General features: G+C 33.3%; 2 protein-coding genes and 1 pseudogene across 2 annotated transcripts; all 3 read right to left on the reverse strand.

Annotated features, from left to right (window-relative positions):
• Positions 1-343: 343 nt before the first annotated feature.
• LOC132950474 (cholesterol 7-desaturase nvd-like) lies at positions 344-19,035 on the reverse strand (annotated as a pseudogene).
• Positions 19,036-21,114: 2,079 nt separating this feature from the next.
• LOC132950559 (uncharacterized) lies at positions 21,115-22,684 on the reverse strand. Its single transcript, XM_061022099.1, has 3 exons — positions 22,191-22,684; positions 21,445-22,127; positions 21,115-21,179 (listed from the first exon to the last, which is right to left on the reverse strand). The coding sequence occupies exons 1-3, from the start codon at positions 22,682-22,684 to the stop codon at positions 21,115-21,117; spliced, it is 1,242 nt and encodes a 413-aa protein (XP_060878082.1).
• A 136-nt stretch (positions 22,685-22,820) lies between these two features.
• LOC132950638 (uncharacterized) lies at positions 22,821-25,149 on the reverse strand. Its single transcript, XM_061022191.1, has 3 exons — positions 24,789-25,149; positions 24,023-24,724; positions 22,821-23,869 (listed from the first exon to the last, which is right to left on the reverse strand). Exons 1-3 carry the CDS (start codon positions 25,147-25,149, stop codon positions 22,821-22,823), a joined length of 2,112 nt encoding a protein of 703 aa, XP_060878174.1.
• Positions 25,150-25,956: the final 807 nt, after the last annotated feature.

A 25,956-nucleotide genomic window follows, 5' to 3' on the forward strand; every position in this document is an offset into this window, starting at 1 on the left:
TTATTATAATGATTTTAGAGCTTACACACATATTTTGTCCGTGTCTTATTCTAATAATTCTTTATTAGTTATACCGTCATAGTTTTCATACTTATTAGATTGACATATTAGATGACAATGAGAGTATTAACATGGCTAAAAAAGGTAACACAACCTTTCAAGTGATAAATATTATATTATGTATATTTAAATATTTCCATTATATAATAATTTTTTTTTTCATTTGACAACATTTTTTAAGTGAAATTTAATATTATAATTTTACATACCTATAATACTATATTATATAATATGTATTTAGTAATACTTTTCAGTTATGTTAAATCAAAATTAATATATTAATTTACCAATCTATTGTTTCCTTTCTGTTACTAAATTGTATACTATTGGCACTATAAAATTGTTTGTACCGTTTTCTATGTGCCAAGAGTGTTGATTCTTGTTCTGAAACTAAAAGCTTTTCAATGTAACTCTTGTGGTTCCAAATGACTACATGTCTCGCACTGTAACAACATAAAATACATAATAATTTAGTATTCATTAGTGAAAATTATAAAACAATAGTAATTAACACTAAATTGACTAAACCAACCATCGGAGCTTTCATAAATAAAACTATTGAAGCATACAGTGACAAATACACTGGACAGTAGATACGATGTACAACTTTTTGAATTAATGGACTGGTGTGACAACTTGTACCAATTTCATGGGCCCAAAACTGGTTTTAAAATTTAAAATCACTAACCCAGGACCAATCTATAGGGCAATAACAATTTATACTTCAATATTTTGGTATTGCCATTGTACATTTTTTTTCAAGCGCAAAACAAATATGTGTATTACTGAAATAAATAAACAATAAACATGTTGTGTATTATAGATGTACATATGTAATAAACATATTAATATAATACCATAACTGGTCAGGCACGCCCGCAAATAAGTTGCTCATTGGATGAAAAATACTTTTCCCTAACCATCTTTATGATGAATTTTTAAAAATATAAGGATTCATAATTTTTATTGATTACCTAATAATTAGATACTTACCTACATAATGGTCAATATATAAATTGGTTATTAATTGCTTGGAAAATTATACCATTTATTGAATTAGCCCTAATTTTATTGACACCTACATTAGTTGAATTTTTTATATTATATCCAAATAGAACTTTAAAGTTATAGGGAATGTACTTTTATTACATGTAGTGCATAGCTTTTTTTAACTAATTCATCGCTAGTTTATTTTAAAATTTTCATTGCAATTTTCAGCATTAAATGTAATTGTTTTACAATGTAATTAAAATATGAATATAATTGTATATCAATGCAATAAACAATTCATAGTGTTAGGTTTACACGACGTGTACAATAATAATTATACTATCATAATATTTTATTTTTGTACAGTATATACAACAATATATTATTATAATGAGTGGATCAAACATACCTACCCACAATAATGTACCACAGTTGAGAGGCCTCGCTACTGCCGTCAATTTTAGATCAAAATACCTTAGGTTTTAACAAATTTGAAGTTAGTTTACATTGTCCGATTTTTGTTCTGAAAAACACGATCTTCACGAACTTTACAATTATAATAATGTTATATTTGACAAAAAAACGATTGAAATTTGTGAACGTAATTATAACGGAAAGCGTTGTTTAAAATAAATAAAATCCGCAAAACAAAACATAACGAATAAAAAAATATATAAATCTTTAAACAAAACATAACACAAAACGTAATTTATGGAATATCATTAAACGAAAAATATCCCAAAACATAATTTAATATTTATAATTTCTATCATACGATTCAGTCTTGTAAAGTACCTATATGAATAAAAGTATTTGAATGCTTTTTTTGTATTCAATATTTGAATACTATTTTAAATACTTTTTTTAAAAAGTATTCAAATACGTATTCTTAATACTTTTATTTGTATTTTTTTTTTCATTATAAAATACTTTTTTCCGATCCAGAAAAATAGTTTTAAATTTGTGACAAGACATATTATATTAAATCATGAACATTAATTTTATTCTTTGAACGAGATATAATATTTGCCAATGATATGATTATTTTTACAAACATCGATGTGTTGTATCCCGTATGGGCCGTATCATGTGGTCAAAATAATTTATAAATAATTTATGATTACGATGTATTTTTAATTATTAACTAATAAATGTTAATTACCAACCATTCAAAAGCTGACAATAAATAGTTGTGAAAAAAAGTATTCAAATAGTATTCGAATACGTGTTCTGATTTTCTGAATACCTTAATATTCTCATCAGTGTCGACCTGGTCCAGACGGCTAGGAGGCGATCGCCTCCGAGGCACTCACCCGTATTTTTTCAAGAAATAAATTAAACTATTTAACAAAATTTACCTACTATATATATACCAGTGGTATGAATTTGGATCCATTAAATAATAATTTTATAATAGTAATATAATATACATTTTAGATTCTGAGCGGAGCGAGGAATGTAATGGTTTTACAATGATGTTTATTTCTTTTCCTTTTTTATTCTGTAAACACTTTTTCTCCCTCTAAACTTGCTCAAATGTATCAAATATAGCATCTTTTCTGAAAGGTAATGTTCTTGAGCTGGTACTTTAAAGAGGTCATTTTTCGATTTTCGAAACGCTACTCGAAATAAAAGCGGTTAAATAGAAAAAAACGTACGATTTCATGATTTTATAATATTAAATAATTACGGACGACGTTTTCTACCAGAAATATTGATTCAAATGAAAAATGACAAGAGATATTTTTGTTGTATTTTGGATTTTTTTCCTTACGGTTTAAAGTTTGGAAAATTTTGCGCTATTTATAGGCATTTTAATTTTGGGAGTTTTTTTTGTTGTAATTCGGTTAAAAACATTCGTAAAAACTTGAAACTTGGGTTGTTTACTTATATTAGCCTTACCTAGACATGGTAAAATTTTCAAAACATTTGAGCAACTTGTGAACTTTTTCTTTTATTTAAATTTTTTTTCATTTTTATGATATTTCCTAATTATAATTATATAAATTACCTATTTATATAAATCGTTCTTAGGTTTATACGACGTGTACAATAATAATTATAATATCATAATAATATAATCATAATTCTAGCTAAACTAGAATTATGCCCCCTGGACACGGCCTATTATTGTTTGTTCCCGGGCCGTATACTGTATAAAAACAAAATATTATAATAAATATCAAATATCATAATTAAACAGCCGACGCGGCGGCATGCGATAACGAGCTTTATAATCTGCATATTACAAAACAATAATTCACAATAAACATTTAATACAAATTATAACAATAACGACTGTGTGTGCGTGTGCGAGGCGGTCGGTCGGTGGGTACTCACATTGTCGCGGCGGGGACAACACCAATATATTATTATTATGATCAAACATACCCTGCCCGTATTAATGTAAAATTTCAGACGCTCATAAAAATTTAATTTAAGGTTCTTGTAGACATTTTTTTTTTGCTAAAGGTAGACTAACTTATGAGTAATCTTATGTTACATTTTCAAATCTTAGATTTAAAAAGAAAAATTTTTATGAATTCTCAACTCAAAATAATTTACTAATTTTCGTGATTTTTCCGTATTTTGTCAAAATTTGAACTTTAAATGCTTATAAATAAAAACTGTGACTAAGGATTTTTAATTTTTTTCATCTGCCTTTGAAACAATAACCTAGGAGCCTTCTATTAAATTCTTAAGATTTTTTACTCAACAGGTAAAATTTTATTGATATTTATAGAAAAAAAAAACTAAAAAAAATGGAAACTGAAAATGTCCGTAAACAGCTCAAAATATTTGGAAAATGTTATGGTGTATAGAAAATGCTAATCTAAACGTTCAGTCAAAATTGCATGTCCCTACGGTCATTTGTTTTAGAGTTACACCAAAAACTAAAATCGATTTTCTCAAAAACAGATTTTGCGTGAAAATGCCCGTTTTTCCTTAATTTTTCTTTTGTTTTTCACGTCGCTTTTGAAAATTACTGGGAAATTTTTACTTTTGACATCCCAAAGTACCAACTAGATTCACTTTCCTATCGGAAAAGTTACTGTTGAAGAAAATCCAAGCACTTTTACTGTCCTAAAAAGTGATGACAGACAAAAAATTAAAAAAAAAACACACATCATTGTAAAATCAATAAATTCGCTCAAAATCTAAAATACGGCGATTCGCACACGTAAAAATTACAATATAGAAAAACTAGACAATAATATAATGCAATTCGGCGTTAGCACTGCCGAGCGGACTGGACACCTTTCGGCGGCCGTGCAAATATCATAATTTATTAAACAGCCGACGCGGCGGCATGCGTTAACGAGCTTTATAATCTGCATATTACATAACAATAGTTCACAATAAACATTTAATATAAATTATAACAATAACGACTGTGTGTGCGTGTGCGAGGCGGTCGGTCGGTGGGTACTCACACTACTCACATTGTCGCGGCGGCGACAACACCAATATTATTTTTATTTTTTTTTTATTGTGACAAATGCCTCGGCAACTATGGGCCAATGGCCCATTGGCTACAAAAAAAATTACTTAGTATTTATATTAATATTAGATAAGTTACATTAAATATAGTAGCCGGTAGGTACATTATACTTATAATATATATTAAATTTCTTTATGAAGATCAGTATCCCTTACGAATTTGAGAACGTTGGTTAGGGTATCGATGTTGAGGTTTTCAGCGAGATGGTAAGTTAGATTGAATTTTTGACGTTGTAATTCGTACTTTGGATGTGTTTAACTGTCATGGGATCGTTGCAAGTCGGGCACATGGGTGGGTCTTCTTTCTTCATTAGGAAGGCGTGGGTTAATCCAGTGTGGCCTATTCTGAGCCTATTGATAACTACTTCTTCTTTTCTGGTGAGTGTGTTGTTTGGCCAAGGGAGAATGTGGTTTTTAATTTCATTCAATTTGGCGTTAGAAGTTTTCCATTCGTTTTGCCAGATATTGAGAATTATTTTTTTAATTATTTGTTTGATGTCGGTTATTGAATAAACTTGGCATGGGATTGCATTTTGTGATACAGTAGCCTCTTTGGCAAGTGCATCAGCTCTTTCATTTCCTACACCAATATATTATTATAATGATCAAACATACCTACCCATATTAATGTAAAATTAATTTTGTATGGCATGGAATCATAGGTATACATTAATTTTTTTTTTGCATATTTAAGGATTATTATGAATCAATGCTTACTTTGGTAAACTAATAAAAAAATCAATAAATGTACCTTTTTTAAATCAGAAAAACTAAAACTAAAAACTAAATTATATAATATTCTATACATAATATATCGGTAGGCATTGTTGGTTTTACCGCTAACTTATACGAGAAAATACGAAACATGTAGTTTTTAATAACTTTATATCTTTACTGTTGTCTATTATGCATTGATGATTTGATTATGTCCATACACACTTACAGTTAATGATAATTTATAACACATTACACGCATGTTATATACCTACTTGATTGTACAATTTTTTACTACACTTACATTTTTACATTATTTTACAATAATATTTTTAGTATTAAATATGTATATTCATTATCCACATAACAAGTACCTAGGTATAAAAATATAGGTACTAATACATTATGTGCCTATCTAATATCTATGCATATTATATTAATAGCCAATGGGTTTAGGCTATTATTAGTGTTAATAGGTAACAACTTACCAGTTTTCAGTAATTAAGTCAGGGCAAGATGTTAAGGCTCTTAAGGTAAAGGCGGTTCTCTTAGCATTTTTCTTTATGAATGTTATTTAAATTGTTTCTGTTATTGAATTGTGTATAAATAAGGAATGTATATGGGGTCAAGTGTATAGTTATTGGTACTATTAAATCTTATTATCAGAAAATAACAAAATTATCAAATCTTTTATCGATTACAAATATGGATAGGTACCTATTTATATCAAAAACTAGAACATGCGTAGAAACACCCATGTTCGATTAATTATAACAAAGGTATTTCATTTTTAAATTATAGCGTTATTGGTACCTGTTTACCACTTAAATAAATTATACAAAAAATATTACTTGTTTTTAAGGTTGGTCGAGACCTTCCAATCATTGCTATTAGTTATTATCACAAATTTTTATTTTTTAAATTATCAAAATACTTAGAATGGTAATGTACGTACATTTTACGTATACGTCGAATTTATAATGTAGTTTACACGATTAATATATACGAATCCCCGAACAAAAATCCGGCGAAAAAAAAGTCCGACGGAATAAAAGTCTCAAATTTAATAATTATTAAGTTAAGTCTAGATTTTGAAAAGGCAGTAATTACAGCGGCTTATAATGTTCTTGGTTCAGAATTAGTTATTAGAGGGTGCTCTTACCATCTTTGCCAGAGTACATTTCGTAAAGTCCAGGAGTTAGGACAAACAACGTATATATGAATGATGACAAAATTAGTCATTTTTGTTCTATGACTGATGGTCTAGCATTCCTTCCCCTTGAACGAGTTTACGAGAAAATTTAGTTTTTAAAACAAACTATTATCCCTGTAGCGAATGAATTACTTCGATATCAAAATCACATATTATGTAAAACGTAAATGGTTCGTATAAGAGAGTTGGTGCCGGTATGAATATAAATTAAAGAAAAACTAAACCCGTATTTCTACCAAAAACGTGGAATGGCTTTGAATCCAATTTAAATAATAGTTTATGTTTGATTGGGAAACGGGAAATATCAGAATAGGTACATAATGTTTATAAATATAATGCTTTGTTACTCAATAATCGTTATCAAGTTTCTGTTTGATTGATATTGCCAACTATTATCGAATTAGAATTACGATAGAGTTCTTTGATATAATATGTGATTATTTTATATCTGATCGAATACGAGAAATATCAAAAAGTAGTTGACCAGTGCTGTACATCGTACCAAATACCTACGTAGTGTTACATACAATTATTATAAATTGTTGGCCGAAATATAAAGTATTCAAGTATTTCGACCAGTTAAATATAAGATATCCAGGGAGAATCGTAGGATCCTATAGATATAAATACCGTAGCCAGGGGCAGATATGTAGATATCAGGATCTTAAATATATTTAAATTACTAGACTTACAATTTCGAAGGGGCGGAATCAATAGTTGTTTTTAAAATTTTTAACTAATTTTAAGTACTGGCGGAATCGATCATGTCTCCATAAATCTTATACAATTTGCCTATAAAATATAAGATTATAAATAATGTCTATACTGTTCGTTTACCACGTACCTACGTAGTACGTACGTAAATAATGGTTGTAAAGGTATGAAAAACTATTTATTGTTATCTGCATTGGCACAACTAGGGAGGTGCAAAAGAGTCTTTAGTACTCCCGAGTTCTAATTTAGCAACCCTTGTTTTTTTAGGTCTAACATTATTATAGTGAAATACCATCAATTTTATGTTTTTAAAATACGAAATATTTACCGAAAAAAAAATCAAAACTATTTTGGTCATCATGACATAACATTGTTAATTTGTTATAAATGATTACGTATTCTTATAATTAATGGATGATTTGCATAACGTTACATATTATGAAAAAATGGATTGCTTACGATTAATATTTAACCAATAAGTTACACTAGTTACAGTCACATTAAAAAGCTCTAAATAGATGGTAGGTTATGTATAACTGGTAGGTAACTCTCCAATCTCCATAAGTTTTATTGGAAAAATCATAATATTATATTTATAAAAAGAGTATTTTAGGTATACATATAAATTTAATTTTTATACTTAATAATATGAAGTATGTTAAAATATGTTTAAAAAAGTCTTCAAATACCTATTGACTATTATAGATTTATAACTTGTAAAATTATGTAATTTTGGTAATCGGGATTGTAGTGGGCTAACTCCCACTGCTCTGTGAGGCATTTTAAATTATGGAAATTGTAGAGGTTTAGTTGCGACTATTACAATCTGTATACGAATTAACGACACGGTGTAACGTGGTCGGGGGAACGACCAGTTAAATATAAGATATCCAGGGAGAATCGTAGGGTCCTATAGATATAAATACCGTAGCCAGGGGTAGATATGTAGTTATCAGGATCTTAAATATATTTAAATTACTAGGATTTCTTTTCAGTTATAATTATGTTTTATTGTCTACTAAACACTTACAAATATTAATACTCATAACTATATCAACTATGTTCTATTATACTATGTAACTGTATCGTAGTCATACGGAGTGCGGTAATCGTAGTGTGTATTGAGGTCTAAGGTGCACAGCGAACTAACTTACTAATACATTGTGTGCGTTGGCCATAGGCCTTACAATTATGTGTGTATTTTAATATTAATAATATATCAGTCGGCAGTTAATCGTATATACAGTAGAGTTCGTATTATATACATAGGTGTCATGTAACATATTTATATTTATAATTGTTACAACGGAATAATAACTTATTGCAAATATGTAAACGCATAGTTGATTATTCTAATTAGTAATTATTATTTAGATGAATTAATGAGAGCTATTGCGCTAACAATCTAAAAATATCCACAATTATTATTGATTGCGCCGAGGACGAAACAATATTCAGCCCGTACGGCCCGATCGCTAATTACTTCGCACGCTGTACTCACACACCGACCGACCTGTGTATAGATGTGTATGTGTGTGTAGCGACTCAAAGGAAGTGGACGGGGTCGCCGAGCAAGACCAGAGAGTGCTAGTGTGTGGGTGGGTGTGTAAATGTGTGTGTAATGTGATGTGTATATAATTAAAAGAAAATTGTAACACGTTTTAGGTAAAATGCGTTGCTGTATAATTCACAAATTTAATTTAATAATATTGATAATACACAATATAATATAATATATTATATTATGTTATATTATATTAATACCACAGCGGTACAAATGTATAAATTATAATTATAAACGGCGCTGGTTGTACCAAACTGATAATACAAACCGCGCCTGGCCCTTGCTGGACAGTACTTGGTTGCGGTCTAATCTACATATTATATAATAATTAATAATCTTAATAATAACTATGTGTGGTCGGTCGGTGGGTACATTGCTATTGTCGTGGCGGCGACAATTGTATTAGTTTTTTACTGTAGAATTAGGTATTAGAATTATTTTTTATTAAAGAATTATTAAAAAACATTTTATATACGAGTTAACAGTAAAAAAAAAATAAAAATTGAAATAAAAAATTGAAATTCTAAAAGTTTTATTTTCTAAAACACAGTGATTCTAAAACTTGGAATGCTAAAACTCGGCATTCTAAAATATGATTTTCTAAAACCTGCCTCAATACCAGCTATAAAGGTACTAGCAAGGCTCGGCAAGTAAAACAGTTTTTTTTAACTCAGTTAAGTTAAGTTGATATGCACCAATAACAAAGTTAAAATTTAATACAAACTTTTTGTTAACTTTTTATTAAGTTAAAAAAAAGTTAATTTGTTTATACAACGCTAGCGTACTTAAATTGTTTCCAACCCAAAACTAAATTAGACCACCATACTGTATACATTATAGAGTATTTCCATATAAGTTACATTCATACATACATATAATTTTTTTTTAATTTAAACAATTCACGGTAAATATTATTTGACATGAATTAGTGAAATATAATAAATGAACTTAACTTACTTCTTAAAATGAAAAATCAATTCGTTAATTTAACTTTAATTAAAAAGAAATTTAGTAAGTTAACAGTTAAGTTAATGAAAAGCCAAAAGTAACTAGTTAAGTTAAAAAGTTAAAATAAAATAAACTTTTAAACTTAACTTTAACTTTTTAAATTGTTAATGCCCAGCCTTGGGTACTAAGTAGTGGCGTGTACCTACCTGTTGCACTTCCACGTCCATTTTGAAAACGATAAACTTGCCGAACACCACTAGCCCGTGCTGCAGATCGAGCGTGGTCACGTGCCGGCCGCGAGAGCCATCCGCCCGCCACGCGGGCGTCCACTCGTGGACGCCGATCCACCTCCACAGCGACCGGTCGGCCTGCGCAGCGTACTGGCCACCGAGCGCCATGTGGCCGTGCAGCGCCGGCAGATGGGCCACGTCCGCTCATTTTCCGGGATGTCTTGGATGTGCGCGTTCACGTAGTGTTCGCTGCGGCCCGCGGTACGTCCACCCACGGCCTACCGCCTCGACGTCTCTGGCCGGCCGCCACGATGGCGCATCGTTCTCCGCGTGGTACCACACGAACACGAACCCGTTGGCTTCGCAACACTGCCAACTCTTCACCGACGCCGCCATCGACGACAATCCTGTGAACACATTGTAAGTTGTAACGATTCACAGATTACTGACTCGTCATTTACGTCACACTCGGTGAATTTACAGAATAGACAAGTAGTATACATTAATTGTATGTTCACAGTCTTTTTTTTTTCACCGCGGTAATTTCACAACGTTCAAGCGAGGATGTCCCACTTAAACACAATGACTTTACCGTAACAAAAATCACGGGGAGATTTCACACTCGCTATCTACCTGTTTGCCCCTTACTCAAAAATATTTACCGTGTACACACCAAATGTATTTTTTCCAACAAAACTTATTATAAAAACTGAAATAATAATTACTACATTCACATTTTTTTCCATTTATATTGGATTCACTGTAATTTATCTAATTAATGAATGTCCGTATTTTTTTTAATTTAAATACTTTTAAGTTATAAGCTAATCATTTTTTTATATTCAGTTACTAATGATCCATCATTTAGTCAAAGTTGTGTCTTAATTTACTTTATTTTCTCAAAGTTTCATTAAATTGTTTTATAAGTTATTTAATTTTTTCAAAAATGAATTTTCAAAAATCTCAAATAATTTTTAATAATTAGTTTATCGTATACGAAGTAATCAGACCGTGGTTCATCCCCCCTTGAACGTTGTGAAATTACCGCGGTGAAAAAAAAAAGACTGTGAACATACAAATGTATACTACTTAGACAGAACACAGAAACGTAGAGTACGAGCCTATACATTATTTTCATATTTTCAGTCAGTCGAGTTAGAATCGTGGAGTAGAGACTATATCGGTCTGCGGTCATGTTAAATCATGATAAATCAATATTGCTTCAACTCATACTCCGATACTCCTGTGATCTTCAATAAACTACCCTCAACAACAGGTTTAATGCATTGTATAATAACATAACTATTTTAGACATTTAATAAATAAATAAATTATTGTATACGTTGCTAAGTCGTATTCGATTGTGTTAGTTTATGAACGCAGGTCATAAGTTTCTAGGACCTGTAAAATATAACTTAGAAAACTATATTTATATTAGTCCAACAACCCGGTTCTCAAGACCGGTTCGTGTAGAAAGATTACCCAACCATATACTCATTTACTGGGCAGGATTAGGTATAATATCGACAATCGACAGCCACTTGGTTCATATAACCAAGGAGGCGTGTTGCACCATGCACGGGCAAGCGTTTTCGTTTTTCACAAGTATCGCAAACCCATAGGGACCAAAAAATTCATGAAAATTTCGGAAAAAAACCCGTTTTTTCCCAGAGCAGGGGTCGGCAATAGGCGGCCTGCGGACCAAATCCGGCCCACCTAGGGAAAGTAACTGAACCACCAAACATTTTTTTTTAACGCAGGCTTATTGCACATAATAGATATTTTTATTTATTTTTATGAAGTATTTAAAATGACGTTTTTAAAGAATAAATATCGTTAATTGGTAACGATATAACATTAATTGGTCTCCAATCTCCATCTTGAAAACACTACGTATTAGTTGTTCTCCAAGAGCAGGTACCAAATTAAAAAAAAACTGGCTGACATTATACCTATGTCCTGTTATATTAAATAATTTGCTTAAAACAGCTTGAATTGTATTTTTATCACAAAAATAAATACATTATTTATTAACTAGATGCTAAGTTTTAACTGGCTCTCGAAAACCCATGGCCTAGAGAATATTAAAATAATAAATTTCCAAAAAAAAACCCAAGTTTTCGGAAAATTAAAAAAAAACCAAATTTTCGGAAATTTAAAAAGTTGTATTTACGCTTAAAAAATAAAATAATCCAAGTAAAAAAAAAAAACATCTTAAAAAATTGATAAGAAAACCTTCTATTGTCATTCCACATTCACCAATACGGTTATCAATGTATCATTGTATTAAAATGTAAAATTAAACTATTAAAAATATTAATACAGATATTTCAATATTTGTTATAAAAATAACTAAGTTACATATCAAATGGTATTTATGTGGAAGAGTTGAAATCACTTGCATTTTTAAATGTTACATAATTAATATTACTTGTAAGTGGTAGATAAATATAGGCAGCGCACGATTGACAAATGAGTAATGACAATATTAATTATTAGGAAAATACATAACAAAAATATCATTAGTAGGATACAATAATATTTTTAAAAAAAAAAACCATTTTTTTCAAAAATTTTAAATGAAACCAAATTTTCTCAATTTTTAAATAGTAAAATAATGATTATCATTAGATAGTGTGAATAGCAATATACCTATTAATGATGATTACTATTCAAGTGATTATCAATTATTTTATAAAATAATACCTCTTTGTAAATTAAAAAAAAAACTATGAAATTGCAATTTTTAGACTTAAAATTTCGAATTGGCGGAATCAATAGTTGTTTTTAAAATTTTTAACTAATTTTAAGTACTGGCGGAATCGATCATGTCTCCATAAATCTTATACAATTTGCCTATAAAATATAAGATTATAAATAATGTCTATACTGTTCGTTTACCACGTACCTACGTAGTACGTACGTAAATAATGGTTGTAAAGGTATGAAAAACTATTTATTGTTATCTGCATTGGCACAACTAGGGAGGTGCAAAAGAGTCTTTAGTACTCCCGAGTTCTAATTTAGCAACCCTTGTTTTTTTAGGTCTAACATTATTATAGTGAAATACCATCAATTTTATGTTTTTAAAATACGAAATATTTACCGAAAAAAAAATCAAAACTATTTTGGTCATCATGACATAACATTGATAATTTGTTATAAATGATTACGTATTCTTATAATTAATGGATGATTTGCATAACGATACATATTATGAAAAAATGGATTGCTTACGATTAATATTTAACCAATAAGTTACACTAGTTACAGTCACATCAAAAAGCTCTAAATAACTGGTAGGTAACTCTCCAATCTCCATAAGTTTTATCGGTAAAATCATAATATTATATATTTATAAAAAGAGTATTTTAGGTATACATATAAATTTAATTTTGATACTTAATATGAAGTATGTTAAAATGTGTTTAAAAAAGTCTTCAAATACCAATTGACTATTATAGATTTATAACTTGTAAAATTATGTAATTTTGGTAATCGGGATTGTAGTGGGCTAACTCCCACTGCTCTGCGAGGCATTTTAAATTATGGAAATTTTAGAGGTTTAGTTGCGACTATTATTATCTGTATACGAATTTTTACCATTAGAACAATCGTTCAGAATTTTGACGCACTTACCGATGGTACCGTCAAATGTCTATCCATGAAATGGACATTGAAGACAGTTTCCTCTAACTATTCCTCCAATAGCCATATTAGCACCCAGGTGAGGACAGTAAGCATCTAATAAATTGACGTCACCGTTAGATGCACGAAACACTGCCAAATGTTCTCCTAAAATGAGTAAAATAAACATAATAATATGTTCATGTAATAATTATATATTTTTTAACTAGGAAACAACATCAAAGGCTACCAATGTTTATTGAAAGTTACAAAGAAAAAAAAGGTGGATAAGTGGATGTCGCTCTGCTGTACAGTAGGTTCCAAGTGGGCCACTGTAATGGATGATTTAAATTCAATGATTATCATTGTATATGAAAAACGCTTCTGAGCGATGACGGTTTGTCAGTGTGGATATTTTATATTATATTTATATTTTTATTACTTGTTACTAGGGCAGTGAAGTTGTTGCATTTGCATGTTTTTTGTAAATGCTTATGTTTATTGCTGAGTGAGATTAAAATATGTTTCGTTTAACTCTTAGTTCAAACAAAAAAAAATTATATTGCAATAAATGCAATTTTGGCGACTTTTTAATTTTACTGCAATTTTAACTATTTTTCATAATTTTATTTTTGTTTACATTTAAGATTATTTAATTAAATATATAAAATAAAAGCAAGTAAAGGTAGCAATGTGTAAATTTCTATATTTTTTGTAATACTTATTATTTTATTAATATTTCTATAGAGCGATTATCGCATTAAGGTCGCTAAAAAAACTTAAAAAAATCATTTTTTGTGTAATGCAATAATGTAAGCAATATTCATATTTAATTATTATTAATTATTTTTAATGCAATAACTTCATTGCCCTACTTATTACTTATTATTAATACGATAGCCGGTAAGTTGAATTAATATTATAAAATTACAACAAAATAACTAAAATTGTTATTTTTGGTTACCTATTTAATATTATGTAATTTCCTACAAATTTGAATTTTTTAAATTTTTTTTTTTTTATAAATTTATCTAACTTTATAAGGAATCTTGTGTTACATTTTAAAACCTTAGATTTAGTAAGAAAAATTTTTAGGAATTTCCAACTCTAAATAGTCTGCACATATACTATCATAATATTTACGCCTTCTGTCGAAATTTGAACTTTACATGCTTACAAAAAAAATCGTGACTTTGGATTATAATATTTTTCAAACGTAATTGTAACAATGTATTAATAGCCATTTTTCAAACAAATATAATATTTTGTATAGTTTATGGTGTATAGCAAATGCTAATCTAAATGTTCAGTGAGTATTTCATGTATCTACGGTCAAAGTTACACCCAAGAACCAAAATCGATTTTGTCAAAACCCGATTTTGCGTATAAATTGCTGTTTTTCCCGGCACTTTTGAAAACTATTAGGAATTTTAATTAGGCTTTATTTTATTACTTTAAATTTTGACCTCCCGAATGCACCAACTAGATTCACTTTCCCATATCGCACAAGATACTGTTGAAGAAAATTGAAGCAATTTTATTGCTCCAAACATTTATGACACACAAAAATAAAAACATATAAAAAATCACACATCATTGTAAAATAAATCATTACGTTCATCGCTTCGTTTAGAATATTATAAAATAATTTTAAAATAAAAACAATAAATAATTTAAAATATAGTTTTTTAGAGACGTATAAAATGGTGTTTTTAATAACATTTACTGTATGTAAAATAACAGGAAAATTTTTTGTCCAATTTCTGCCTAGGTATACCCTGCTTTAGTCTATACTATCTATATATAGGGTGTAGATGCATTTTAAATTTAATGTTACCGAAAATAGAACATTATAACTTACCTAGAGCCGTCACGTACTTGACTTGATTGACGATGAGTTGATCGGAGTCCAGGAGCGCAAACCATCCATTCGGATAGACTGGCGGCAACGTTCCTTTTTTCCTTAGTCTCATCATGGATCGTATCAGGTGTAACTTATCCTTTGACGCCCATTGCTTTTGTGTGAGGTGCTGTTCGTAACCCACGTCAGCCAATTTCTTTTGTCAATAAAACAGAAGTAACTTACTTAAATTATTTGGGTATTTAAAACATTTACAATATACATACATATTTTATAAATTTAAACTGTAATAATATAAGCAATGTTCATTCGCCAATCAATCACGACGAATTGGAATCGTTTTCAGAGTGACAATATTACAATTTAATATTCTTATCATATTACAGTCGCAGTACCCTGCAGCAGTGGTATAACCATCCGGGGCCCGCACGCTTATTAGGGAGCTCAGAGTGCACACTTTTTTTCTTTTAATTATATATTTTGTATTACATTTTTTTTTTTAAGATTTAAATCATACATTTCCATTTTAAGAACATATTGTGTCTATAATTATAATTGTGTTGTAGCAAGTATGAGTTTTACTAACGCAATGTTCATGCGTGGTGTAAGTAGGTACGGCGGCGGTCAACGAGTGTATGAAATTTATTTATGATTAGACACTGACACACTACATAATATATACAAAATTGTAACGAAAAACCCTAAGTATTTTTGCGTGTTTTTTATATGGCATTAAAAAGGTTGGGACACTTGAATTAGTTAAATTCCATTACTTTTTTGACGGGTTTGCACAAAATAATACGTATTACATAGCTATGATACCTATATTTCTGTCACCTCGTTTGGTTTTCAAGAAAAACAAGTAATAAACAGTGTAATTATATTTAAACAATGTATGAAATAATTTCAGCAAGCGGAGGAACCCTCTTGAGATATCTCGGATACTTGTCCAGATGGAGGTGGGACGTTAAAAATATCACTCGCGGGCTCAAATGTTGAGGTTACGACACTGCAGGTTGCCATAGGTGGAACTACGGCCCAGTCTAATCACGCCCCGTAATAATATATAGAGTAGTCAGTAGGTATCTACCTACTGGACTACTGGTACTACTATACGTCTATACAGGGGCGTATTTAGGGGGGGGGGGGGGCTGAGGAGGCTGAATGGGCTGATTTTAAGAAAATCTAAAAAATATTTTCATGGTCTATCAAAGTTGCTGCTGGTCTTAAATTTTAAATTCGTATTTTTATTTTGTATGCTTATCCTTTTGCTCATGGACAAAACTTTACCACGGGAGATAATAATGGGAATCATAGATACTAATAATTAAAAACCTGTAGTTACCTGAATAAAGAATATATTATGCACAATATGATACAGATGTGAGACATAGATAATAATCAGTTTCTTATCTATATTATATCTGTGTGATATGGACACTTTCATATTTCTAGTCAGTAAACGGGTAACCTTATTCAACACTGCGAAGGTTAAAAACATATTAGAGAAACTCAACTTCAGAAAATCGTTTCGCATAGGTTTAGCATTGGGAAAAGTGGCTCAGTGTTCCGCCTATGCTGGTTGCAGTTATATACTTATGTACGGGCCGGGAGCGTATAGTAATAATACGCGCGCCCGGTCACCAATTTATATTGTGCCCCACTAACACCTAGGTCTTAAAAGTGTGGAGAAGTAGCTGGGTGTGTAATGGGGTAATAGCTCAAACAATAGTGGTCGGGAATGCCGAGCAAATACTGTTGAGCTATGTAGTGCGTGTTGTGTTAAATGTGTATTTGTGTATTTGTGTGTATATATGTGGTGTGTTTACAATAATTAAAAAATCACAAGAAGGTAACTAAGTTGAAATAATGGTAACAAAAATGATTTGAATGGTAATAAAATATAATATAATGAATAACACGGCCTTTATGACCAAACTGAATAAACAATATTAATTAATATATATATATATGTATATAAGTAAATGTCTCTTATAGACGAATACAAACAATATTAAATATATATAAGTACGTCTCTTATAGACGAATAAAATTACAATATTAATATGTTAGGATATGGCCCTTTTGGCCCAACAAAGTATAATTAATAACGTATGGCCCTTCTGGCACAATAATAAATATAATAATAATTTATGGCCCTTCTGGCACAACAATAAATACGATATGTAGCCCTTCTGGCTCAATAATAATAATAATAACAAAAATAACAATAATAACTCACAGTTTTGTGGAGCTCAGACTGGCCAGCTGGTCCTACATCTAGTAATAATAATTAACGATAAAAATATAATACAAAAGGATATCACGGTGACACGGTTGACAACCCGCGAGTATTGCACAGCAAAGTATAATATATGTATATGCAAAATATATATATATGTGATTTTAGGTACACGTAAAAAAAAACAATATAATAATAAAATAAATTAGACTTAGCCCTTATGGCTCACAAATAATAAATATAAATCACACTTAAGCACTTTTTGCTAATAAGTAATAATCACATACAAAAAACTGTTTAATACTTCAATATAATGAATAATAATATGGTCCTGACTCTACGGCTTACGGTACAGAACAACAATATAATCGGCGGCCGTGCTAATATATTCCAGCAGACGCACGGCGGTGGCGTACGATAACGCGGTGTAATCTACATATTATATAACTCACACGATACATCTACAAATTCAATAACAACTAAAACAAAAATAAACAATACGAATAGTGATATGTGTGAGACCAGCTTTTCCTCCCGTGACCGATTTTTCTTAATTACCTAATCTATAATATTTAAACTGTTGCGGCGGGCAACATTCTCCCCCCGTTGAAAATCCTGGTTTTCAACTGAGCTGTTGTCCTTTTCAGTCGGTAGTCGACATAATTTGATTACTGGCCGACGCATGAGCGTTCCGTTTGCTGTTCTTATGGTGACAACCCGGACTACACCATCAGAGCCAGGATGCAATTCCATAACCAATCCTAACTTCCATCTGGCTGTAGGCATACAATCATCTTTGATAATAACGACATCGTTCTTTGCTAGCTGTGCGCTCTTGCTTGTCCACTTGCCACGAATTTTAGTCTGTGGTAGATACTCTCTCGACCACCGCTTCCAAAAGGTCTGCATCAAATTTTGCACTAGTTGCCATCTACGTAGACCATTGGGCTCTTCCTTAGATATGTCTGGTTCATCTGGTAATAACATAGCTCCTCCAATCAAGAAGTGAGATGGAGTAAGGACTGCCAAGTCAGAAGGATCACTATTTAGTGGAGTCATTGGTCTGGAATTGAGACAAGCCTCGATTTGGCACAAGAGAGTTCGCATTTCTGTATTCGTAAGCTTGTGATCAGATATAATTCTCTTCATGTTGTGTTTCATACTCTTCACGGCACTCTCCCATATACCACCAAAATGTAGAGCAGAAGGCGGGTTGAAATGCCACTCAATACCTTCTTTCTCAAGATCAACACTGGCTTTTTTCATCATTGAAATTAACTCCTTTTGAGCCCCAACAAAGTTTGTGCTATTGTCACTAAAACCCTTAGAACATTTTCCTCTTCTAGCCATAAAACAACGAAATGTCGCCATGAAAGACTTACTTGAAAGATCGTCAGCCAACTCCAAATGTATGGCCTTCGTTGAGAAGCAAACAAATATAGCAATCCAAGCCTTCTTAGCAGCTACACGCCTCAAACCACTGCGAATATATATTGTAGTGATAAGTGACAACACTGTCCACCTACTCGTGCCGCCGAAGCGACGTCTAGTATTAGTATTAGTATTAGTCTTTTGGTGTGTGTTGCCGTGCGTGTGTCTGTCACGCACTGCACACGCTCACGGGCACTGTCTTGTCGTTCTTAAGTTATTACTTGTTATTAAAGTTTCGAGTTATTATTATATTAGTTGAGTCTCGTGTTTTGTGCCGCCTAACTACTTCGATTCCTGACATCCACACGAGCTCCTACAGTTCAGAAGTGCAATTCTATCCAGCAGCCCTCAAGAAATATTGTGTATTGACATAATCGTGGAATTAGTCGTTGTGTAGTTCTGGGTTGTAGCGCATATTTTGTTTTGCGTAACTTAATTAGTTCATTCAAGATGGCCGACGGTCAAACGGGTCAGGATGATGTCGGTAACCACGAGGGTTGGTCATCTAGCCGTTTACGAAGCGGGTCGCAGGCTTCAGTGCAGCCACCAGTACAGTCTACGGAGCAGCTAAATACGCAGCCAACAACAAGCATGTTACCACAAAGTTTTAACCAACCGTCCGGGAGTGTAACCACCGCCAGTGATAGTGGAATGCAAAATGCATTGTCAGCGCTGATAGAGCAGAACCGATTGTTGTTATCGCGGATATTACGTAATGAAGACAATAACAACATAAACAACGATAACATACAAGCGCGGTCAACCTCCAACAACGGCTATTACGTCATGCCAGATTTTAATAATTCGATTAATATTTTTTCTGGTCGTGAATCCAATACAGATGCGAGAGCATGGTTGAAATCAGTCGAAGGTGTGGCAAAATTGCATAATTGGCCAGACAGTTTTAAATTAGAAATAGTACGTACAAAATTGGATGGTCCGTCCCAAAATTGGTACATTGGTCGTACATTTTCAAGTTGGGGAAGTTTTGTCGGCCAGTTTAATATACATTTGTGGGAAACGAGTCGTGCACAATTGATCGTATAAGAATTATGTCAAACCGTGTTCAGCCAAGGGCGAGTGCGTCATAGAATATTTTCACCACAAAGCGCGCCTCTGCCGTGAAATTTCGTTACCATTTAACGAGACTAAACAACAGATAGTTGAAGGTGTTTATTCTCACGATTTATGTAACTATTTGATAGCGCGCACACATTTAAGTGAAGACGAATTATTGGCTGATATAAATTCTTACAATAATCTGAGAAATGCCAGGACCAGTCGAATTCGATCGACCGAACCTGTGAAGACAACACAAAGTCATACCGGCAATCGAAAAGCCAGTTCTGACAATCGCGATAAAGATCGAAATACGGTACAACGTTCCACTATTGATTCAAGAAGTAAGCCAACAAGGGATATGTCGAATGTCACGTGTTATAGCTGTGGAAAAATCGGGCATCTGGCGTCTTCGTGTCCAACGAGAACCTGTCATAGCTGTAAATCAACGGGTCATTCAGCGCGGGTACTGTCCAGGTCGCCAAGGTGAGCGTCAAGACAACAACGGTGGTGAGCATGTTTCTGTTTTAGAACGGTCCCCCACACCTATTGTACCCCCATATATGTTAGATGTTAGCATTAAGTTCCCCAATGGTGAGTCTATCGATGCACAAGCTTTAGTAGATACGGGTAGCCCGGTTAGTCTTATTAAATCGACAGTTGTCCCATTCGTGTCTGGGGTCATGCCTCCAAAATCGGATTTGTAGGTATTAATGGTTCTAAATTAAACATTGTAGATCAATTTGATGCGGATATTTTCCATGCCGACCTTGATGCCCCGATTAATATATGTTTTCACGTGGTGCCTAGCAATGCCATGAGGAATGATTGCCTATTGGGTCGTAATTTTTTATCTCACCCTAGAGTAAATTTGAATGTGTCGGATGGTCGTTTTGAAGTAAGCTTTAAAAAAATTGATAATATACCATTTGCTGAAATTTTATCTGTTAATTACACTGATCATAATAGCGATGATGCTGACATTAGTTTGAATATTGAGGATACTCTGTCGGATGATATTAAAACTAAAATTAAAAAAATATATGACGAGTCCTATGTTAACCACGAAAGTGTCATTAGTACGACTGACAATTATCGTCCAGAAATACGCATTATACTAAAAAATGACAAACAGTTTTATTTTCGCCCCCGGCGCTTGTGTTTTTTTGAAAAAGACTGTCTACAAAAAATGTTAGATGATATTTTGAATAAAGGTATTATTATTATTATTATTTTTTATTATTATGGGTCCAGCAAAATCTACACCTGTGACAGTGAAAGGTCTAGTACACTGAACTCGGTCTCTTGGGAGTGGTGCCATAATTGGATGATTGAAACGTGGACGTGCCTTTGTACATTTGACACAATGCCATACCACTGATCTCGTGGTTACTCGACCTAGCAGTGGCCAGTAAAGACGTCTAACTTCAGATAACATGAGCTGAGGTCCTCCATGAAGTAGCTCGAGATGGTATGCTTCAAATATTAGCCTGGTTATTTTATGACTAGCAGGCCATACTATAGGGTGTTTTTGTCCATCGGCTATGTCTGAATTCTCGAGTTTTCCACCAACAAGTATTAACCCATCGCGCAGGAAGGGATTCAAACTACGCAACTTACTATTTCTTGGTACTTCTTGTCCCCTTTCTAGTGACGAGATCTCTTTACTGAAACACTCAGCTTGGACCATTCTTAAAATTGATTTCCTCGCTTCGTCCGAATCTGATATTGTTAGGGATTGAGGCCCATTGATTTTCTTACGCATGTACTTCGAATAGACCTTTAACCAAGCAACTCCTCGTAGCATACAATTCCATTCAAAGTAGTGTTCTAATATACTATTCAACGGTTTGATCACTAATAGCAGTAGCTTCACTTTGCGTACTTCGGGTAGCTCATCATCATGGGTTATCGGATTCAAGATCCAATCCTTCTCATCACTTTCCAACCAGGTAGGTCCGTTCCACCACAATCTTGCCGTTAATAGTTCCCGTGGTCTTAAACCTCTTGAAGGGATATCTGCTGGATTTTCCTACGTGCCTATATGGTTCCACTGGCTGACCTCTGTAATATCCATAATTTGAGCTACTCGATTGGCAACATAGATTTTTAGCCGGCTGCTTTGGCTATTCAACCACCCTAAAACTATAGTTGAATCCATCCATAGTTTGAACTGATGAATATTGATTTGCCATGAATCAGCGACCCGTTGAGTCAATTCAGTTAATAACAAGGCACCATTCAATTCAAGTCGTGGTATTGTATTTTCTTTTAACGGGGCCACTCGAGGTTTTGCACAAAGAAGTCTGGAATGCCATTTTCCATCGCTGCTCTGAGAACGAATGTAGATACAGGCCGCATACGCTTCTTCGGATGCGTCACAAAACCCGTGTACATCTATGATATCAGTTCGTTCAGGTATGGCCTTTCTGGGAATGGATAAATATTTCAGTCGCTCCAGATCTTCGTAAAATTTACCCCATCTTTCCTGTATGTTTAACGGAAGCCTTGCATCCCAATCTATCTTCATGGACCAGAGCTGTTGTAGAAATATTATTCCCTTCACTAGAACCGGTGACAGGAAACCGAGTGGATAAAAAATTCTGTTTAGGTCTGAGAGTATAGCTCTTTTTGTCAATGTACCTTCCATGGATCTTGATACGATTTCAAATTGAAATAGGTCGGCAATTGGTTTCCACTGCAGTCCCAATGACTTGACAGCAGTCATCCTCGGTGTCGGCTCCCGTCATTAAATCATCCATATAGAAATCTTCGGCAATCACTTTTGAAGCGCACGGAAATTGCTTTTCGACACTTTTCGCGAGTTCTATTAGACAATAGGTAGATAGAAATGAAGCAGGAGTCATTCCGTATGTTACTGTAGTGAGTTGATATGAACGAAGTAATTCCTTAGGACTGGATCTCCAAAAAATTCTTTGTAAGTCCCAGTCTTCTCTTGCGATTTTGATTTGCCGAAACATTTTCTCTATATCGGAAGTTAAGACAAATTGATGCTTACGGAAGCGAACAAGTATAGAAAATAAATCTTGCTGAACAGTAGGACCGCATTTCAGAACGTCGTTAAGAGAGACACCAGATGCGCTCTTGGCGGAAGCATCGAAAACCACTCGAACCTTTGTCGTTAAACTTGATGCCTTTATTACTGAATGGTGCGGCAGATAGAAGTGATTCTGCGTTTGAACTGAATTTTCCAGTACTTCAACCATATGCCCCATCTTAATATATTCATTCATAAATCGTATGTATTCGTTCTTCAGGTGTTCGTCATGCTGCAATCTTTTCTCTACATTTAAGAATCGTGCGATCGCCATAGGTAAGGTTTCGCCTATTTCACTGATTGTCTCCTTGATGGGAAGTCGTACAACAAAACGCCGTTCCTCATCACGTATTGTGTGTTGCTTAAAATGTTGCACTGTTTCTAGCTCTTCTTGATTTCTCTTATTCGCCCTTGATGTTCGACCATAGCTTGTATCCTCAACGATTCCGAGAACCTTCCAATCCTCCTCTATCGTCTGTCCAATTGACAAAAGTGTTGGTGTTTGACGTTTAGGCAGTTCTCCCGTTACAAGCCATCCAAAGTTACTCTCATAAAGCGTGACTGAACCTATATTCAATGGTATTTTTGTTGTTCCCAAAATGTCGAAGAACGAGCCACCTCCAATAAGTAGGTCAACACTTTGAGGACGGTGAAAGTCTGGATCAGCCAAGTTTGAAGACACTGTACCTGGTATTTTTCATCCATCTGCAGGCTCTGGACAGGACGCTAGATTCCCCACGATATTAGGCAATACATAACAAGAAATCTTGATACTAAAATCACAAGTTCTGGATTCGATTTTTAACTCACTGCACGACCTTGCCTTTAAACGATTGTCTCCAATACCACTTATTGGCAATGAAGACTTCTTACATGCTAGCTGCAGTAAGTTTGCATATCTCTTTGAAACGAAGTTGACTTGAGAGCCACTATCCAAGCTGGCTCTGCACTGTCGATGTCCACCATTTTTGTCCTGAACCATGACTAATGCTGTAGCAAGAAATACGTGTGAATTTTCTGCGGTGGTATTCACTGGTACTGGTGCAGATACTACGACTCCGGAGGTAGATAGCTGCTGACTTATATCAGGTTGCTTATTTATATCAGGTTGCTTATTTTCAAGCTGCTCCTTCTCTGGTATTTGTTGCTGCCTTTCTTGATGTAATAACGAATGATGTTTGCGGTTGCACGTCCGAAAACTATAAGTGGATCTGCAAACATTTGCCATATGCCCAGGAGTCAAACAGTTGAAACACATTCGTTTTTCCTGAACAAATGAGAGACGTGTGTTTATAGTAGCGGCCTTGAACTTCTCGTAGTGATACAATTTATGAGCATCAGTGCAGTATTTACAGGATACTGTATTGGATGATGCCACTAAAGATCGCTTTGTCTCAGGAAATACATTTTTGGCATTGCTCTTTTTTGCTGTTTCACCGGCCAATGTAGTTCTGATATCTCTTATTGGTCCAGAAGTTGCTTCGGAAGACTCGAAAGCTATACATCGACTGGCTAAAAAATTGCTCAAGGTCACAATACTTAGGAAGTTGAGTGTTGTGTTGTCTTAGTTGCCAGCCATGACTAGTAGCAGAATCCAAACGACTGACGATTATCGTTACTAGCCACGCATCCCAGTGCTCCGTTGGCTGATCAAGCGCCTTTAAAGCTGCAACATGGGTGCTTACATGGGCATGTAGAGCTTGCAGGTCTTTAGCCCTCGGCTGTTCTACATATGGAGATTCCAGGAGAGATCGAATATGTGACTGAATGACAAGACTGCGATTATCATACCGTTGTTTCAGGCGTTCTATTGCCACCTCATAATTTGTATCTGTCATTGGAACCGACTTGATAAGGTCTAACGCCTGGCCACTAACACTTGACCGTAAATAGTAGAATTTTTGAGCTGGTGTAAATCCACCATCATCGTGTATCATTGCACGAAAACAATCGAAAAAAGACTCCCAATCTTGGATATCACCGGCAAATACTGGTAGCGTAATGATAGGCAATTAAGCACGACTGTGGCCTGCTGACGTATTGAAAGTTGAGATGTGAGAACTGCTGTTGTTAATCTTCCTAGCATTCACTATTTCCTGAATTCGAGAACGGATACTAAAATAGTCAAATTCGAACTTATTACGCTCCTCTTCTTCCTTTTCGCAATCATCAACAGCAATCAATTCCAACTGTGTCTGTATGTCGTCAAACTTTTGATTTAGGCGTGGCAACTCTTCTTGATGAAATTCCAATAGCGATATAGCGTCAGTTGTTGGATCGAATTCCTCAAGAAAGTTTTTCATACGCGTTAGCGACGCCTTAATAATACCACGCTTTTTACTAAGCTCCTTAACCTGAGCTTGCATAATTTCATCTAACCCCATTATAAATGATTATTTTTTTTAAAATCATTATTATAGAAATTACAAGTATAATTGATAATAATAATAAAATTCGATTGCAACTGATGTAACGTAGATCCGATAACTAAACAAAATAATTAAAACAAACTAGTGCAAGTTCGACTCTAAAACTCACAAATAATAAAACACAACAAGAATAATAGCAAAAGATCACGTCGAGGTCACCAAAATGTACGGGCCGGGAGCGTATAGTAATAATACGCGCACTCGGTCACCAATTTATATTGTGCCCCACTAACACCTAGGTCTTAAAAGTGTGGAGAAGTAGCTGGGTGTGTAATGGGGTAATAGCTCAAACAATAGTGGTCGGGATTGCCGGGC

This window comes from Metopolophium dirhodum, chromosome 1, assembly GCF_019925205.1.
Source record: "Metopolophium dirhodum isolate CAU chromosome 1, ASM1992520v1, whole genome shotgun sequence".
NCBI lineage: Eukaryota > Metazoa > Arthropoda > Insecta > Hemiptera > Aphididae > Metopolophium > Metopolophium dirhodum.

Bases quoted from the DNA above. Each gene is read 5' to 3' on its own strand.
- LOC132950559 (XM_061022099.1), bottom strand. From the start codon at position 22,684: ATGAAGATAGATTGGGATGCAAGGCTTCCGTTAAACATACAGGAAAGA. The intron at 22,128-22,190 runs GTAGGAAAATCC...ATTAACGGCAAG, and splicing joins CAGTGGAACCATATAGGCAC to ATTGTGGTGGAACGGACCTA. The intron at 21,180-21,444 runs GTACTAGACCTT...TTTTAATTTTAG, and splicing joins CCCAAGAGACCGAGTTCAGT to TTTTAATATCATCCGACAGA.
- LOC132950638 (XM_061022191.1), bottom strand. From the start codon at position 25,149: ATGATACACGATGATGGTGGATTTACACCAGCTCAAAAATTCTACTAT. The intron at 24,725-24,788 runs GCTGGCAACTAA...GCAATTTTTTAG, and splicing joins GGATTCTGCTACTAGTCATG to CCAGTCGATGTATAGCTTTC. The intron at 23,870-24,022 runs GTGAGTTAAAAA...TGGCTGATCCAG, and splicing joins TTTAAAGGCAAGGTCGTGCA to ACTTTCACCGTCCTCAAAGT.